The 19058-nt window shown below is 41.5% G+C and overlaps 8 protein-coding genes across 8 annotated transcripts; 2 read left to right on the forward strand and 6 right to left on the reverse strand. All coding sequences in view use genetic code 12, as the record gives it.

Moving 5' to 3' along the window:
* Positions 1-619: 619 nt before the first annotated feature.
* RJT20DRAFT_126294 (uncharacterized protein) lies at positions 620-1987 on the forward strand. Its single transcript, XM_064916721.1, has one exon. The coding sequence runs from the start codon at positions 692-694 to the stop codon at positions 1874-1876; it is 1185 nt and encodes a 394-aa protein (XP_064776360.1). The 5' UTR covers positions 620-691; the 3' UTR covers positions 1877-1987.
* RJT20DRAFT_115905 (uncharacterized protein) lies at positions 1988-4838 on the reverse strand (the record flags this gene model as incomplete). The annotated part of the gene is made up of 5 exons (XM_064915824.1): positions 1988-2318; positions 2379-2611; positions 2660-4129; positions 4220-4415; positions 4656-4838. The coding sequence occupies 5 exons, from the start codon at positions 4836-4838 to the stop codon at positions 2064-2066; spliced, it is 2337 nt and encodes a 778-aa protein (XP_064776361.1). The 3' UTR covers positions 1988-2063.
* Positions 4839-6864: 2026 nt separating this feature from the next.
* On the reverse strand, positions 6865-7632 carry RJT20DRAFT_144614 (eS1 family ribosomal protein; the record flags this gene model as incomplete). The annotated part of the gene is made up of 1 exon (XM_064918743.1): positions 6865-7632. One exon carries the CDS (start codon positions 7630-7632, stop codon positions 6865-6867), a length of 768 nt encoding a protein of 255 aa, XP_064776362.1.
* A 725-nt stretch (positions 7633-8357) lies between these two features.
* On the reverse strand, positions 8358-9989 carry ILV5 (ketol-acid reductoisomerase). Its single transcript, XM_064916722.1, has one exon. It carries the CDS (start codon positions 9853-9855, stop codon positions 8656-8658), a length of 1200 nt encoding a protein of 399 aa, XP_064776363.1. The 5' UTR covers positions 9856-9989; the 3' UTR covers positions 8358-8655.
* A 1540-nt stretch (positions 9990-11529) lies between these two features.
* RJT20DRAFT_93336 (serine/threonine protein kinase) lies at positions 11530-13122 on the reverse strand (the record flags this gene model as incomplete). The annotated part of the gene is made up of 2 exons (XM_064921468.1): positions 11530-11869; positions 11948-13122. 2 exons carry the CDS (start codon positions 13120-13122, stop codon positions 11530-11532), a joined length of 1515 nt encoding a protein of 504 aa, XP_064776364.1.
* Positions 13123-14492: 1370 nt separating this feature from the next.
* RJT20DRAFT_30729 (uncharacterized protein) lies at positions 14493-14942 on the forward strand. Its single transcript, XM_064919634.1, has one exon. The coding sequence runs from the start codon at positions 14553-14555 to the stop codon at positions 14823-14825; it is 273 nt and encodes a 90-aa protein (XP_064776365.1). The 5' UTR covers positions 14493-14552; the 3' UTR covers positions 14826-14942.
* Positions 14943-15665: 723 nt separating this feature from the next.
* On the reverse strand, positions 15666-16791 carry RJT20DRAFT_30727 (glutathione peroxidase). The gene has a single exon (XM_064919633.1). The coding sequence runs from the start codon at positions 16364-16366 to the stop codon at positions 15884-15886; it is 483 nt and encodes a 160-aa protein (XP_064776366.1). The 5' UTR covers positions 16367-16791; the 3' UTR covers positions 15666-15883.
* A 357-nt stretch (positions 16792-17148) lies between these two features.
* Positions 17149-18994, reverse strand: RJT20DRAFT_126305 (tyrosine--tRNA ligase). Its single transcript, XM_064916723.1, has one exon. The coding sequence runs from the start codon at positions 18862-18864 to the stop codon at positions 17218-17220; it is 1647 nt and encodes a 548-aa protein (XP_064776367.1). The 5' UTR covers positions 18865-18994; the 3' UTR covers positions 17149-17217.
* Positions 18995-19058: the final 64 nt, after the last annotated feature.

Below are 19058 nucleotides of genomic sequence, written 5' to 3' on the forward strand. Positions count from 1 at the left end.
ACGTATTTCTTAACCATTAGCAAACAATCTCGGTTTCTTCATTGTTTTCTACTGAGCCGGTCTCAACCCTACCGCCTTTCTAGGCAATTCCCCGTTCGTTCATGTCCTCTACAGCTTCTTTCTTACAGCCTCTTTCTGTCCAAATATACTCAACTTATCTCGCTTCCTATTGCAGATATCACCATATTTTCACATTATAAACTACATTTTGGGGAGACAGAAATGCCTGCTCGGTTGTAAACTGCTATCTTTCCCATGAGCTTTTCCCACTCCCGCTCTTCACTCAATTTACACTGTATAACACTGTAGAACCCTGTAAACCACTATAACCCTGTATAACCCCGTATAACACTGCTGCTCACATACATATATACTACTTTTCTCACCATCACTGCCCACCACTTCCCACCACAAAATGCCCCAAATTCCATCCATACCACTCCGATTATCCCCACCAAGTTTCATCCCATTTAACCTCCTACAACCCCCTCAATTCCCTACATTCTATTCTCTCTCCCCTATAAACCCCCAAACTTTTCACTCAACATAACCCAGTGCTATATGCACACCACACAATACCCTCTTCTTGATTTCCATTGGAGTTCCTTTCTAATTGATGGTTGTAGATTCTTTTACAGCCATCTTTGTAGTAGAGTAATAGTGACATAAGATCTCGTTTAGCAGCAAGGCAATGCCATTGGTGTACACAAGATGCCGCTCGGGCTTTGGCCGGGTTCTCAGGGGCCAAGGACTGCTCCGCCGCTGGTTGAGTATGGAGTGCTCTCAGTACTCTCAGTATAATGGTTGTGTGATCCAGCCAAACGCATGGTATCCCCGGAAGAGCAATGAAATCCCGAGGAAATCGAGTCTTAGGGGTATAAGGGTGGACTTTGTTGAGTCTGCCGTTGAAAAGTGGCAAAACGGAGCACTGGTGGTTCCATTAGATGGCCATGATACCACCAATTACCACAGCAATGTCTATAATCGACCCAGCAGTACCAATAGCAACAACCAGAAGTCGGATATTTCAGGTAGAATCCGTGTTCTTTCAACATCCGCTACTTCCAGCATCGCTAACGAGCCGCTAATCATATACGAAAATTCTGAAAAGAGCAACTCCAAACAAGATCCCAAAGAACCTAACAGAAAAGACCAAAATCGTAAAGCAAACCTTGGAGCCATGATCGATGATGTAAAAGCCTTGGTTCCAAACATACTCAACAAGTCGCTACCCAAATCAATAATATCCAGTGATATCTCTCTTCGGATTTGTCCTTCGTATTTCGATGAGTACAATGCTTATCTTCCAAATCTTAAGGGCCATGTAACATATTATGCTACCTGTAAGGCTCTTCAGTTGTTTATGACCTCTGTGGTATTAAGCCCCAAGGTTCAATTGCATATACACTCTTTACGAGTATCCCATTCACCGGATCCACTAGCAGTTTTTCCGGATACAACAAAAATACACGTTCGCTGGTCTACTTGCTCCGAAGGATGTTATCACTTATCGCTAGGAGAATCTCCGGACAAAGATAGTACACACCATTCTACTTCAGAGGCTAAATTGGGTTCACATAGGTGGTCAAAGTTGGATGCGATGGAGGTGCTAAGAAATGGCAAAGAAAGCGAAGCAGAAAGTTCTGGAGGAGTCTCAAAAACACTTCCATCCATAACGACAGCTTTGACACGGTTACCAGCAGCATTGATTGGGTTAACCAAAGAGAATAAAAAACTTGAGAGGGTACTTTCAGGAGTATTTGTCTTCGAATTGAATGAGAACAATGACAAAATCATAGTTCACACAATAGAGAACGTAGATGTTATCGAAAGGTTTGAGACCGAAGACATCGATGGGGAATTGAGAGTATGTTAAGGAAGTGATATTAAAGTGTAATTGGGATTTAAGTTCCGGACATCTAAAATGTATATCCGACACTATGGCTAATGTTGAATGTAAATAGCAATATTTTAAATGTACATATGATACAGAAGAGTATTTTTGACCTCCATTAAAGTAAGAAGCCCTCATTTTATGCTGTTGATGAACCACTATAATCGGATCAGATTAGATTACCCAATGCGCTCTTCACCCCATCAACATTTAGGTAATCCTCGTAATTGAAGTCCTTGACCAGTTGTTTTATGTCCAGCAATTTCTCATCAAGTTTACCTTGGAGATCACTACCTTCTCGTTTATTTTGGTATAAGGCGTTCAACTGGTAAGTCAAAAACTCGATCTTCTCTATTGGACTCAAATCTTTGCCATACTTGCCCTTGACCCAGGACCAAAGCTGGCTCTGTTGCTCCTCGGCCGCCTTGTATCTCTCTGAGTAACTTTTTTTGTTAGCAGCATTATCACTTAAAAGCGAGTTGACAACATATACCAAACGAGTATTAATCACCAAATGATTTTTGATGAGATCATTGGTCTCGGAAATCACATAAAACATTCTCAATTGAAGTATAAGCAACAATATGAAAAACGATAAAATGAGGTAACACACGGACACAATGTTGTTCTTGATAAATGCGTTGTAAGAGAACGTAGGCTTTTCTGTTTTGATTTTTGGCTTCTTTGGTTTTGGTGAAGCAGGTTTCACGAGTTTTTCTGCCTTCGTGTCTTTGATGGTTACCGGTGGTGAAACAATTGGTGGACCATCGATGAAGTACGTTGATTCCTTAATTTCATTCCTTAACTCTACCAAGAGTTCTTTGAAGAACGTTGCTTGTCCCGCAAGAGACTGCTTTTCAATGACTCCCTTTATCCATGATTTTCCTGTCCACTTGATGTAGAAGGAAACTTTTAAATTAGTCTTATTTTCAAGGCCCCAAGTAAAAACATACCTTGTTCTAACAGAGAATGAGTTTCCCAGTGGAACATCAGGGGTTGTGGTACTCGTCTCAACTGTAATATAATCAGCGAAATTTAAATGTTCTATCTTTTCACTAACTTCACACTTTGTGGATTTTGGACCAATTGAGTACCCTAATGCACGTCTGTAAGTGTAAGTTCTTTCGAGCTTCGTGGGGTCATCTTCCATCGGATGGAAGTTATCGTACTCTGAAACTTCTGACCCATCGTGAGTCTCCAAAAATTTGCGGTGGAAAGACGTATTAGAGCCAAACAATATGGCAAATACGATTCCAACAGGTGCATCGATGACTTCTTCACACAAATCTACCTCATTCTTTTCTCTGACGACATCTTTCTCTTCTGTTGGTGCGTGTGTATCAGGTCCCATATTCTTGTAATTGGACTCTTCTTTAAACTTTAGTATTCGAGAACTATTTGAAAGCTTTTCAGAATCAGGAGCCGATTCGCTTCTTCCAGGAACTTCTATGCCTTCAACAAAGCTTACGTCGTCATCTTCATCGTCGTCGTCTTCATCGTCATCGTCATTTTCAACATCATCATCATCGTCGCCATCCAAGGACATGATATATGATGAAATCTTCGGAGAAGTCTCTTCTTCTTCAGCATAGCTCTTATCTATACTCTCGGCATCTTTTCCGCTTCTGCTTTCAACTATTATACCATTGGAGGACTCTTCATGTGATTCCAAAGCTCTACCAGTAGTTTCTTCGCGAACCGTCTTCATGAATTCAAAGGTAGCATCTCTAGAAAGAAAGCTTGCAAATACATGCTTTGCTTCTCCAGCTTCAATGGTAATTCCATTAGGGAAAAGCCCTGCTGTGGTTCTTTTTTCAAATCCTGTGATTTCTTCCATTGGAATTATTAGATTCGTAACCCAGCCTAGAAGATTGGAATTGAAGCATATGTTATTCTCACTTATGTAAATTCTTCCCTGAAGCAATATTTCACGACTCAAGGCACACGAGAAGTCGTCAATGAGCCTATCGGTCAAATCAAGGGATCTGAAAAGTTGATGAAAATCGGTATTTCTCTTCATTGTAGCATATCTATAGCTGGTATCCTTGAACATTTCATCTACATAGAGCTTGGGATCATATTTCTCCTTCAAGCTCGTTGGCAGGTCCATTATGGAGTCAAAATTGCCCTCACTGATAACTCGTTTGGACTTTCTATATGCTATTACCTTTGGAGAAGGAGATTCCATCAGAGGATCGGAAAAGGTGGATCTTGGAGACTTCAAGAGCTCTGATTCTGCTCCCTTGTGTTGGTCCAATGTGGCATCGGATGCCTGATACTGAAGACCCATTGAACTTTTGACATTGTTGAAGAAACTTGTAGTACGAACAGGAGAGCCCTGATTCTGCGCAAGATTCTGTGAATGAAGAGATTCCTCGAAGAGAGCATTTCCACCGCTTTCCTTGGAGATATATGATGAGGCATCTTCCATGGTTGCCGTTGCCTCTGCTGGAGCAGATTTCTGGAGGAATGCTGGTTGTAGAGAGATGGACGATAGCGAAGCATTCTTCGAGTTCGGAGTCTGTCCCAGAATCCGTCTTTTGTGGAGTTGACTGACTGTCAAGCCATTGGTTGGATCTGACGAGATAGACGATGATTGTGAATGGATATCTTCGTTTTCCACACCGTTTGGCGGAGTAATTGAAGTTTTCGGCGTACCCTTCGAGCTCTCGTTGGCATTGGCATCTATATTCGGGGTACTGGACTTATTAGCTTTGGTATTGATGATAGCAATGCCATTTTTCGGAGTATTTGTATCAACAATTGACTTTTCCTGGACAGCTTGTAGCTTAGCCAGCAGGTCTTTTATTCCATTAGAACGTCCATTGCTGTTGGTGGTGGGAGTGTCCGACAGGATCTGCTCTTTGCTGGATCCGATGGGCAATGAGTCTGTTGAGGGCGGGAACGAGTAAGACCAAGCGTCGTCGTCGTCGTCCATGTCCATGCTCATGATTCTTGCCAAAGTGGTTGTTAGGGCAGGTTCTGGTGGTAATTTGACGACGTTTTCACCAAGAAGAAGTATAACCGTCACCCAGAAATCTGCTAGTGGTACAGGTCACAATTACCTGACAGTGATCTAATGTTGCAGAGGCTAAATCGGCTTTTATAGTGGGCCTGTACAATGGGATGTCAGGTCGTATAGGTGGAGACAGTAAACGACGGGTGTATGATGTTGCTATTCTTGCTGTTGTTGATTTGTTGTTGTAAAGTGGGTGTTGTAGAGAAGAATAGACGGGAACGATGAGAAAGCAAGTAATGAGAGGGTGTCACCGTTCTGGGAGAAGAAGGCAGATAATAGTAGTAATGGTAAGTAGATTGTGGTGCAGTTAGCTAATAGGTGGGGTATGAGGGTAGATGGTAGCGGTGGTAGCAGTGAGTAGTAGTAGAAGAAGTGGTAACAGTGACCCAGTGAGTAGTAATGGTAGAAGTGGTAGTAGTAGAAGAAGAAGTAGTGGTAGCAGCAGTAGTAGTAGAAGAAGTAGTATTCTAATATAGTAAAGAGAACGATTCAATGCGAAATCAGCCGAGATAGTAAAGGCAGAAGAAGTAGTATATAGGAAGCTGAAGTAGTATAGAATGAGACGAACGGATAGTAGCGGTGCTCACTAAGAGAGACAGTAACCACCAATAACCAGTAACAAATAACCAAGAGATCACAAGGGATCGAATAGTGAGGGTTTTCTGGCGAAGCAAAAGAGAATAAACAGTGCTAATATGGACTAGCCGTTATAAGAAACATATAAAATATGGTGATATAAGTGAAATCACCGTAATAATCAAAAACAACTATGCTGAAGGAGATATATAGTATAATAATTCATTATAATAATGAATTATTAATTTTAATAGTAATAATAGTATTAATAATTAATCATAGTAATCATAATTATGCTAATAATAAACAGAACCAGTACTCACATAGCATCTTCCCTTTAGGCACCACTACCACCACCAGCAACCATAAACGAACAAGAAAAAATATATATATGGCACAGCAAAACCATATACACATCAACACAGCCTTGAGGGTTGCACCAGAGTAATAGTATACATGAACATCCTCAACAACAGAACAAAAGAGACCAAAGGGGTTCAAAGAGGAACTAAAGGGGAACCAAAGGGAAACAAACCTCCAGTGAGAAGAAAAAAGGAACTTTACCGTTATGACTTCATTGGGACGTCATTAAGACGTCAATTAGTAGCCGTGGTAACCATTGAACATAGAAATAACGATTGTATATGGCAGTGTTGCATGACATAGCACATAGCCTCGAGAGGTTGATAGTACCACATTTATCATTATATCATTAAAATTAGACCTATAGTCAATTCTATAGCTATCTAGCTAATAATAACTAAAGTTATCATAACTGTATATGATCCATTATTATAGGGTGCCTCATTCTTATCAATCTGGTGAATAGAGCCAAAGCAGTGAATGGGTGCAACAAAGGATCGAAAGATTTTGCAACCAACGGGATGGTATCAACAACCCAACAGAGAAGCATACCGCCGTTTCCTATTGAAGAGTTGATGATCCGGCAGCTCTCTAAGAGACAAACACCGTGCATCCAAAGTCAATGCTGTATTACATGAAACCAACACCTACATAACAAAATTGCAACCTCTCTGGATCACCAGAACTCTACCACAACCTTTCTCAATTAAAATCAAAAAGACAACATCATATCATTAACGAGACTTCTCTCGTCATATTAACATACATAAACTAAACCCAAACTATTAACAATTTTCTTAGTTCCTAATATCAATGCATCGGGCAACTTCCAATCACTACATCTTAATCAAGACTAAGTAAGAAGTCTCCATGAAAATAGCCCCCCAATTCAAACAGAATGGACATACTTCACAGCGACTTTGCTTCAAAGACTAAAACCCATCTAATCTTTAAACAGATCATTAAACATAAAACAATAGCTCTCCAGAACTTCTCTCGTGGCTTCTTAAAATTAAACAGCCTCCAATACAACGTCCTTGAATCCAGAAACCTTCTTACCCTTCTCCTCAGAAGATCCTTCACCATGCAAGGCTAACAAGGCACCCAAGTCGAACTTAGGCTGCTTCAAAACCTTGACCTTTCTGATGTGGACATTTTGCAATGGGAAAATAGTCTGGGTAGACTTTTCAATTTCACGTCCAATAACCTCAGGAATCAACTTGGAGGTTAATTGAGCCAAGGTAACGGTGGAGACTTCTCTCTGCATAATTTCACTCATCTTCTTTCTAACTTCTCTCAACTTTGAGGTCTGAGCATAGGTAGTCTTTCTGACCTGGTTTGCTTGTCTCTTGGTGAAAGCAATGGCGAAAACCCTCAAGATGTAGTCATCGGAAGTCTTTACGGTGACATTGGCCTCAACCAAAGATTGCCATTTTCTAACCAACGATCTAACCTTGTCAGAAGTGAAGTCCAAGCCGTGGAAGTTGGTCAACAAGTTCTTGCCTTGGACTTCGTCAACTCTCAACTTAATCTTTCTGTAAGCATGGTCCTCAGATCCTTGCAAGTCAGCCAAAGAAACCTCAACAACACGGCCTTTCAATCCGTCAGCAGCGTTCTTTAAACCAGTGGATCTATTAATAAGAGTCTTACCCACATTTCTGTTCTCAAAAGTGGATGGAGCCTTGATATCGAACCAATCTTTTCTGGTGAAAGGGTCTACAATCTTCTTCTTCAATCCCTTCTTTCCCTTGGATAATCTCTTATTCTTTCCTACAGCCATCTTGATCTACAATGTGTCTAATGAGCTAATGGTACGATCTGTAGAGTAGAGTAGTCTCTAAAATTTTTATTCAATTTTCACTGTGTGAGGGGCTACTTAATCCGGAGATGCGGGGGTGGATAACTAAGGAGTAACACACGTGATGATAACACCCCGGATGCATAGAAAGTGTTCAATTTTTGAGTCACGTGCCTTAGTATAGGGCTCTCGGTCCTAATCGTGTGAGCTTATCAAAATGCATAATAATACCACATTTTAGAAATGCCCACTTCACACTAATAATACTCGGTTTGCTCATCACTTGATCAGCTGGACAAAGTGGTGTGGAAGAAGCTCCGAACCACTTCTGAAAATACGGGAGTCTCCCTTACGACGATACAGCAAGAGTTTTCCTAAGAACCTCCTTACACCCCCATTAGACGACATTTATTACTGTAAGAAATTTTTTCTTGTACACCCCTACTCATCGCATTGAATTCAATGGTGCCCCCTCCCTTCTATGATTCTGGAACCAGGGTCTACCCCTTAATGCAAGAGATTGGTGGAGTTGTGGGTTATACAAATATAATGTGTAAAATACAACTAAGTGGTATGCATTTTACTCCAATGAAGTAATAATTGTAAATTTAAATGTACTCTTAGCACTACTGTAGTCACATTATCTCTGTTCCTTTCTTCTCCTTCTCGCAATAATCAATTCTGTAGTTTAATTGCAAAATTCTAGCTTATCCCAAAAATTGACCCCTGCAGTTGCAACCTCTTATCTCCTACCTCATTTACGAAATTCTCCTAGTATCATAGAACATGTTTATTCAACAAACAGAGTGTTCCTATATGCAAAGAATATATATATATATATAAGTTTTGAAAACCAATTGTAACCCATGAAAAGAAATTAGAAAAATGGCTGTGAAAAAAATTTAAGAATTGAAATGATATTATTAGTCTTTGATAACAAGCACTAGTCCTTAGGACCATAGTGAAAGATCATTGAATCGCTTCTGCAATAAATAACGGGTACATTTATTGGTTCTCTGGACGCAACTTTCTGACCTCCTTACCAACTCTCCAGATCTCCATGTTTCTGATGACCTCTAATTCTTCTTCCAATCTCTCTCTGTAGTCAGGTTGAGAGTTGAAGTCCAAGGATCTTTGGGTCTCGGAACCGTTCTTGACAGACTCGTACAATTCGGTGAAAACTGGCTTCAAGGCATCCTTGAATCTTGGGTACCAGTCCAAAGCACCTCTTCTGGCAGTGGTGGAACAAGCATCGTACATGTAGTCCATACCGTACTTACCAACCAATGGGTATAAGGATTGAGTGGCTTCTTCGACAGTCTCGTTGAAAGCCTCAGATGGGGTGTGGCCGTTCTCTCTCAAGACTTCGTATTGGGCTAAGAACATACCGTGGATACCACCCATCAAACAACCTCTTTCACCGTACAAGTCAGAGTTGACTTCTCTCTCGAAGGTGGTTTGGTAAACGTAACCAGAACCAATGGCAACGGCCAAGGCAATAGCCTTTTCTTCAGCCTTACCGGTAACATCGTTCCAGACGGCGTAAGAAGAGTTGATACCTCTACCTTCCTTGAACAAGGATCTGACGGTTCTACCGGAACCCTTTGGAGCTGCCAAGATAACATCAATGTTGGTTGGTGGCTCAACGTGGGTCAACTCCTTGAAAACTGGGGAGAAACCGTGGGAGAAGTACAAAGTCTTACCTTCGGTAAGTTGTGGCTTGATAGAAGCCCACGTCTCAGATTGAGCAGCGTCAGATAACAAGTTCATGACGTAAGTACCTCTGGAGATAGCCTCGTTGACGTCGAACAAGTTCTCACCTGGAACCCAACCGTCTTCAATGGCAGCCTTCCAAGAAGTACCGTTCTTTCTGACACCGATGATAACGTTCAAACCGTTGTCTCTCAAGTTTAAACCTTGACCGTAACCTTGGGAACCGTAACCGATCAAAGCCAAGGTGTCGTTCTTGAAGTATTCAAGCAACTTCTCTCTTGGCCAGTCAGCACGCTCGTGGACGACTTCTTCGGTACCACCGAAGTTAATGGTCTTGATACCACGGACAGCAGCAGGAGCCATGGATTGCTTGGAGACAATTGGTCTGGCAGCAGTGGCTAAAGCGGAGAGAGCTCTCTTGGAAGCAACTTGCTTAGAGGCACGGGCAGAGGCCATCTTGGCCATGCGGAGGGAAGCGTTTCTGAAAGACATTGCTTGTAGTGTTATTCTATTGAATACTATGGTTCAAACAAGAGTTGATGAGATGAGAAAAGAACAACTATCGCATTTCAATTCAGGGGACTCTGCTACAGTATATATACTGAAAAAGTCGACGACATCGACGAATCCAGAATGAGTAATATGTCCATTATTCACTATGGGGGAAGTGAAAAATTCCTGGGACGCACTGCATATACTCGCAAATGTTCGTAGAATCGCACTGCCGGTGAAGGTCCGGAAGCGGACAGGAGAAGAGGTAGAGAACGTGACGGACCACCGGACACTGGGATTGATAGTAGAGGAAGAGACAGAGGAAATACGGCGGTGTAGGAGATGGATGGAAGTGGATGTTGATACTATGACTAGGTTTTTTGCAGACTTTTTCTTTGGTAAATGTTGCAAACTTTGTATGTTGTGTCCTAGTGTGGTCATGAGGTACGCATTGAGATGGGCATAATTTTTCACCCACTGAAAAATTGGCTGGAGAGAGCATTAAGTTCATAGTGCTAATACATTACATACACCAACCAACACACAACCATTGTCCCTCACTCCAGTTATCGCTATCGAACACCTGTTCTTCACCGCGACTCTTCTCTGAGTCATGGTTACATCTATCGCTCTGGAAACCATCCGCTCCGATAACATGACCAACTGGGACTGATATGGCGTTTTCGACAGACATGTACGGTACAGACACGACTGCTGAATCGCTGGATGGACGATTTGCCCGATTCAGCTTTGGAAACAGAGCGAAGCGGCAGTAGCTATTGAAGTCTGTAGAGAAAAGCGGGGATGGGACTTCGATTTCGACATGGGCTTCTACTGGGATGCCGAACGGAACTTTGCTGAACAGGTAGGTAGGAAATCTGAAATCAAATCCCCAGGAGCGAGCCCCATCCAATATTTGTGAAGAGAGAGGTTCTTCACGAACATTCGCTATTTGGTCCTTCGTCAATGCTTATATAATCGTCATATCACCTATTTGACACGATTGCAACTTTTCCGTCGTTTGCTAAAGCGGCACGGGGCTTTCATCTCTAAATCAACTAACCTCATTTCTTAAGGCGATGTTCCTACAGATTTGTGATCTGAGGTCTAGCGGGGTGCCAACAGTCCTCTAGGTAACTTGGTAACCAAGTGGGTTGGAAACAGGTGACGCTAAACCTTGTTTTTCAGATATAAATGACATGATACAATTGGAATTGCTTCATTATTTCACTTACTGTAGAGTATGGCTGTCAAATACCCCATGTCATTGGACCTACTTATGAAATGGTGTTCTGGCACGTGAGCAAAAATGCTCCTCTTTACTCCTCTGCGTTAAACTCCGTAACCATGCCAGTAACGGAATTTGAATTTGCACCCACCACAATTATCCGTTGATTTCTTAGGCTACAAGTTCTACAATACGCTTTTTCCATAATTTCGTAATTCATAGCAATACATAATTAGCTTGCCCAAGAACACAACAAGTAAAAATCAAACGCCTTAACCCATTCATAACCAATCAATAGTCGTGTTCTCCGTAATAATTGTGATCTTAACGATCCTCAGTTGGCCCAAGGGCCTTTCATATATACAATTGATTCTAGTATATAACCATTGGTCTTTAATTGAATCAGTAGCATTCAGTAAAAATAAATCGAAGCACATGTTATATGGTTAGTACTCAAACCAGTTGATGTCTCTCGTATTATCCATAAACAATTCGTGCTCAATAATGCGGATTTGGTCATCGGATTTACTCTTACCAACAGCCTTTGCACCACCAGTAGCACTTGGGAAACCGGTAATATCATCTGCTGTTGTAATGATCGATCCATTCTGTAAGTTCTGAGAAGACGAGGAGGAAAAATCTTGCTCTGGTTCTTCCAGAGAGACCTTAAGTTGTTGGAATAAATCCTCCATTTCAAGGTCAAACTCAAAATCGTCATCATCATCCAAATCACACCATGACTTGGTTGATTTCATAGACGATTCAATAAGCGATGGCACCTTCATGCTAAAAGATGAAGAAAACTTGCTTTCCTTCACAGGAGATTTGATTGGAATAAAAGCAGATGAAGTGTTGTAATCCAACAATTGAAATTCATCCTCACCTTCTTCCTCCTCAGCAATGTCCTCTTCCTTCTTGTAAACACCTTCCAGGTCGTCATCAGAAGTAATTGTAGTGTAAGACTGCTTCATGAACTCTAAGTCGTCATGGTCCATGTCAAATACAGCCTCATCACTTTCCTTACAGTTAGTGTCGTAAAACTTATCCTCATCATCAATAGTGAAGCCATAAATCCAGTTAGTTTCCAAGTCATTAATGAATTTGGATAAGCTACGCGAGCGAACCTTAGCATTGAAAGTTGCTAAGTCATCCTCGTCGCTTCCAACCTTCAAAAGATTCATGAAGATTTGGAAGCAGTTTTGGTTCATCGAGGAGTATATGTCGTACAAAATGTGGGGGTTATTGTAGTTGACAAAGTTGCGGAAGTTCAGGTCCAGTTGGATGGACTCAGTATTGTTCTTAGAATCAGACTTCTTTGTAGGTTTAAATGGAGAAGTTCCGAAGATCAGAGCAATGAGAGTGATACCGAACGACCAGTAGTCGGAATACTTGCAATCATACTTCGAAATGATGTACTCGTCGTTGGAGTTCTTGAGGAAACACTCTGGGGCCATATATTTCTCAGTACCAACATTGAATTCATCATTCTCTCTAGTACGAGTAGCCAATCCCCAATCACAGAGTTTGAAATTGTCGTTTTCATCGATTAAGATATTTTCAGGCTTGATATCTCTGTGATAGATGCCAATAGAGTGACTGTAGCTGACAGCATTGTGCAACTGTTTAGAGAGACGTAAGATCTCCGAAATCGTCAAGGCACGCTCATGGATCAAATCGTAAAGATCACCCTTGGAGCAGTATTCCAATACAAGGATGACGTAGTTGGAAACTTCAAAACTGTCAATCAATTTGCAGACATTGGAATTGTCGAAATCGCCTCTTGCAGTGCTATTAGAGCTGAGACTTTGCAAAATGCTGATTTCATTGTATGCGATATCCTTGGTACTCTTGCTGGCATTTCCATCGAGAACTGGAATAGCCTTGACAGAGACCTTGGTGTTGGTGAAGGTGTCGAGTGCTAACGACACACGGCCAAAAGAGCCGTCTTGGATCTTGCTAACGTACTGGTATCTGTTGTACAAAAGAGCAATTCCGGATTCGTATTGTTGGAACTCGTCTGAGGTGTTAATTTGTTCCATGGTAAGTACTTATAATAATAAAATGGTAGTCGTAATTGTAGACTGATGCAAAAGGTCGTTATTTACAAAAGTGTAATGTAGTCGTGAAGGAACAAAAATAAATGTAAAGTCAATCTAAACCGGGCTGTAAAATAGTAGAAATGATGTTATTAGTAGTAATCGTAGTGATTGAAACCTTCAATCAAACCCGCAGAATCCTGATGTCTAAAATGCAGTGGTGACAAGTAGACCTTGACGCCGTAAACCTAAACGTAAAAAAACCCAAAAAGAACAAGACAGGATACAAAAAAGGGGAGCTGCTAACTAGTGATAAGTGACAGTTTGACAGGTGAACGAAGTAGCAGATGTAAGTGACAAAGAAAAGCGTTGGTAGACGGATGTAGCCGACTGGGATATCGCTAATACAAAAAGTGGGGGATGTGGCTGAGTGTTAGACAGTGTGCTGGTAGCTACTGAGTAGGACAGACTAATCGATCAAATAACTGGGAGGCAAGTGGCCGGATGGGACTCGCTGGTGTGTTTGTAAACTCGATCGTCGTACGGATACAAAGACGACTTCCTTCGGCGGGAGAATAGAGAGTGGATTTACCGTGAATTGGGGTCAAATTAGGCTGCCACAGTGAGACCAGGAAACGACAGCAGCACTGAAGTTGAATACCGGGAACCTTAAGGCGAAGACTGAATCGACGTGTACACGAGACGAAGTAAAGCGAAGCGCTGGTACGATCAAAAGAGAATTTAAATAAGTAACGATATAACAACCGCCTATCTCCATTCTACAGAGTCTTGTCTTTAGGCAGATCACTGGTTATATATGAGAAACGGAGGAACGGCAGCTGAGGCCTGAGAACGGTAGAGAATGCTGTAGAATCTATGGGGTGAGTTCTGTCGTGTGCACGACCGATAGTGAGGGAGTGAAGTGAGTGAGTGAGTAATATGGGAGAGCCCGCCTAAAAGAGTGGTGACGCAAAAGAAATTAACCCAGAAAGAATGAGAAAAGGGGCAATTAGGTTTGGGGATTGTTCATATGATTTAGTGCGAATATCGTTTTGGGGCGATCATTTGGATGTTCTCCTGTCTACCGTCTGTAAATAACTAAATAAGGTTAGCGGCAAACAATGCCTAGTGATTCGACGGGGTCAACCAAGACAATGGGGCCCACCTGCAGAGAACCCATGGATCCAACAAAAAATTGGTAATAATACTCGGTTCCAGTAAAAATTCCGCCGGTCTCCACCGCAACCGATAAAACCCAGCCAAGCCGGCACTAGTAAAAATGACGTCGTGTACCAACCAAAGAACATGAAGGAATCCCAGAAATTTTCGCTGTGGCCAGCGCAGCGAGCGGGACTTCAATGGGGGGGTGGGGGGCTTATTGTGGGCGCACGACTTGGAAACCGGCTCTCATCATTTTTTAGTATGTAGTCGCAATGTTTACTGTTAGTTACTCATTACTGCTTTTAGTAAGGATCGCATGCCTGAATCGGGAGCGTAAAGTGGGTGAGAGGGTTAGAGGTTCCTGGCTACCTAACCCTTTACACTCTGACACTCTAGACCTTGGGTCTACTCCTGAAAATGGTTTCATGCAAACCTCAGAAATGGCGTTATCCCGTCAGAGTGTCTGTCTGTGTACCCTCGCTACAGACTTCGTGTTTGCACTGCAGCACGGTGGAACTTGGGGTGTGCTCGTTATCTTATCGTAGAGGCTCTGATTTTGACGTCATCTTAGCTTATCGTAGTAGCTGAGAATCGCGATGCCCATTCTGTGCTGTAGCAATACGCCATGTCTCTGATACAATATGACCGAATATCTCTCTGTTGCAGTGGCTCCTGGCCCAGCCACCAACCTCCATTTGCTGGTAAAACTCGCTACTCCCGATATGGTTTTGGCTGTCCGTCTCAATCACCTGTTACTCTGTGTTCTCGCATATCCGCTCAATGACGTCTTTTACTGTGAAATTGGGAACACCAGTTTTTCTCTGTGGAACAGTATATTATTGTAATTATGACACTTGGGGACGACATATGACGGCGAAGCACGCATTTCACCATGTTAGGGCTATCAGGAGATTACGTAGAGTGCCTAATTATTCTATGAGCCTCATGGATATAATTCCCTATGACGCTGTCTTAAAGATTACTCACAAAAGGTCTACTCAAAAAGCTTATACGATAGATAATAAGATATATAATATTTGGGTTCTTTTGCCTAGAACATCAGCCCATGAGAACTCCATGGCCTCGGAATGGGAATTGTGTTCCACATTCAATTATGCTGTAATTGTAATATTGAATCTAGTTCAAAATGTAGAATTTAAGTCATAGGGCATAAGAATGGCATGCAAGGAGTTACCTCCCCAAGTAACACACGAGATTAGTTGAGTTAAGGATAATCCCCTTCAGATAAGACTACATTGTTCATTATGACTATTATAGACCCCGACTTTGTGGTTGTTATGCTTTGTTATGCATCGAATCGATTGTAGTTAACCTTTTCTCCACCCCTGAACTAAAGTGCAAGGGTAAAACAAGGATAAATCAATGGTTTGAATGATTTAGTGATGATGCACAAAACCCCCTTGATTACTTTGAGCTACCCCTGCTATTGTTATCGGTACAGATCGGTACAATAAGGATTATTTATTAGTTAAAGTCGATAAATACAAACATAATATAGAACAGTACGGCCCACTAGTGAATGGGTCGAATTCCACTATACATGGAATAAATTATGACTTTGATTCATGGGCTCATATGATCTTTACTTCAATAATTCGTCAATCTTTGGAGCAATGGAACTTGGCTTGGTCAAAGAAGAGAATCTCTCAACAACATTACCCTTCTTGTCAATCAAGAACTTCTCGAAGTTCCACTTGATTCTAGTCAATCCCAAAACACCGGCCTTTTGTTCCTTTAAGAACTTGTAGACTGGGTCGGCCTTGTCACCGTTAACATCAATCTTACCTAAGACTGGGAAAGTAACACCATAGTTTAAGGAGCAGAAACTGGCAATTTCTTCAGCAGAACCCGGTTCTTGTCCACCGAACTGGTTACAAGGGAATCCGAGAATTTGGACGTCCTTGTCAGCGTATTTCTTGTTCAACTCCTCCAATTCCTTGTATTGTGGAGTGAATCCACACTTAGAAGCGACATTAACAATAAGAACAACCTTACCCTTCAATTCAACGAATGGGTAATCGTTTCCCTTAGCGTCCTTAGGACTCAAATCGTAAAAAGTAGACATGATGATACTTAGAAATCTGACAATATAATGCTTAGACCTACAATTGCTGTCACTTAAACGAACAACCGTCTTTATTTATACGTTTTCAGAAAACGTTCTATTTAAGTATGTGATTATAATGGTAACGTTCCACATGCAGTGCGGCGGTATATCCTGAAAAATTTATGCCTTGCCTCTAACGGCTAAGAGAAGAGTATGTGACGTAAAATGTGGTTAACCCAGCCATGTGGAGGTATGTTCAAGTTGTGCTGCTCGGCGGAATAACTGCTTACTACTCTACTCTTGTTCTAGAATTGGACGGTTATATGGTTAGCATAGCCTTAGTGAAGTGGAGTTGTTATTGCCGGCCTTAGTCAGAAAATAGTCTTTGTTCGCAGTTGCCGGAAATAACATCAAAGAAACTATAAATTTGCAACTTTTCATTTTGAGCCGAAGCCGAAGATCCACATTGATTTGCTCCTGATGTGTAATTGTGAGGCATACACATAGCCGCTCTTCTCTTAGGTGAACTCACACAGCTCGAAGAATGCCATAACTAATCGAAGGAACCATCTAGATTTAAAAAGTGACAAGTTGCAGCTGGGAGAGATTCTGTTCCTCGGTATTTCCTCTTTGGGATATACTCTTAGGCTTCGCCGTCCCCCAAATGGCTATAAAAACCAACAAGATAGCCGTATTGAAGAGATAAAGTTTCGGATACTCACTTCTCGGAGTTTATTAAAGAACTATTGCGCCGAATATCTGGACTTAGAGTAGCAAATGTAATACACATTCAGTAGTCATTTTTGCAGCTTTTCTTACTTACAGGTCATGTCATTAGTTTCTATGTACAAGTTTTCTATTTACCAATTTCAGCTGAATTCCACAACGTAATAGTTTTGCTTACCGACTCTAACCAACAACAACTTGCCGTCAATTAAATGGTTATCACGGTCAAACAATACGATGTCTTCTGGGTCCTCGAACTGATCTCTCTCTAATCCCAAGTAGACTCCTCCAGACTTTATTAATTGCTTCATTTCTCTTCTTGATTTGTCCGTCACTTTGGCTAATACAGTACTCATTCTTTCATCTACATTTTCAAAGTCTGAATAGTTCAACTTCACTAAAATGCCTGATCTCTTGAAGTTTTGAATCAATTTATCGGCGGTAATGGTGTCATTGAATGGTTGGTCTGGAGTTGGGAATAAGAAACTTGTAATGTATGCCATCTCTTCCCCAACACCATTGCCGTGAATCAAGTCTACTACCTCTCGAGCCAAGATTCTTTGAGCTATCCTCAAACCGGGGTCCGCTTCATGCTTGGAAAGTATTTCGTTATCAATAACATTCAATGGAATAAGTGTCAACGTTTTTAATAATTTTGCAACGATGTCATCTGGGGCGTTAATGAAGTATTGGTATAATTGGTAAGGGGTAGTCAAATTTTTATCGATGAAAACAGCGTTACCAGCTGACTTCCCGAATTTCTCACCAGTAGGGGTGGTTAATAAAGGAACCGTCATTCCATATGCTGAGTTCTGTTGATCTTCATTGCCATAAGGTTTCTGTAATCTCGAGATCAAATCTATACCAGCCGTAATATTACCCCATTGGTCATTTCCACCCACTTGCATATTTACTTTATGCTCTTTGAACAAATGCCAGAAGTCGTAGGCTTGCAAGATTTGATAAGTGAATTCATTAAATCCCAAACCCTTCTGAGCCAGTAATCTGGATTGAATAGAATCACGAGCAAGCATGGACGATACTCTGATATATCTACCATATTTAGCCAAGAACTCCAACATTCCAATGGACTCCCACCAACTAGCATTGTTTGCAGTGGAAATTTCACCGGCCTTTGGGATGGGGTAGTTACGAGATTTGGCATATTCAATTCCATTTTGTAAGAATGAAACTATCTGGTGCTGGATTTTTTCAACATTACTTAAACGCTCGGAATCTTCCATCTGGCTTCTCTCGGTTGTTCTACCACTTGGATCTCCTACTGCACCAGTAGCTCCACCTACTAAACCCACTACATCATGGCCTCTCAAATTGAAGTGGAGCAACACCATTAACGGTAAGAGATTACCCAAATGCAATGACTGGGCCGTAGGGTCAGCACCACAGTATAACTTGAACTTTTGGCCGCTCTGTGGTAATGTGAGGTCGAAAAGGTCATCATGGGTTATCGATTCCACTAAGTATCTTGATTGCAAGTGGCCTACCAATGAGGTTTCCAAGTCCTCGGTAAAGGTGCCTTCTTTGGTCAACTCTTCTACCGTTTGCACTATCGAGATGGTATCTGGCAGTTCACTCTGGGCTATTTCCTCCTGTATGAGAGGAGTGGTATTGTCAAGTGGTGCGGTCTCTCCTACTGGTACTTTTGTAGTGTTAAACCGTACCTGGTGAGCAATTCTTTTGTAACCACCATCAATACCACTTCTCCCACTGCCTACAATTTGGAAACTTCTTTTGACTAAACCATTACCTATGATTCTAGACAAGTTCATTGTACCTTAATTGTATATCAGTATTTTATTTCCGAACTTTATTTTGACACTTCCCTTCCCAAACGATACGCAACAAAGCAATCAACCTCTTGTAGTAGAAATTTCTACCCCTTGTACTACTAATACTTACAGTCTTCATCAACTGTTTATTCATCTTTAATTCTTCCAATGTAAGCCGATTTTTGCCCGACTCC

Source organism: Scheffersomyces xylosifermentans (genome assembly GCF_036884685.1).
Source record: "Scheffersomyces xylosifermentans strain CBS 12540 chromosome Unknown RJT20scaffold_2, whole genome shotgun sequence".
NCBI lineage: Eukaryota > Fungi > Ascomycota > Pichiomycetes > Serinales > Debaryomycetaceae > Scheffersomyces > Scheffersomyces xylosifermentans.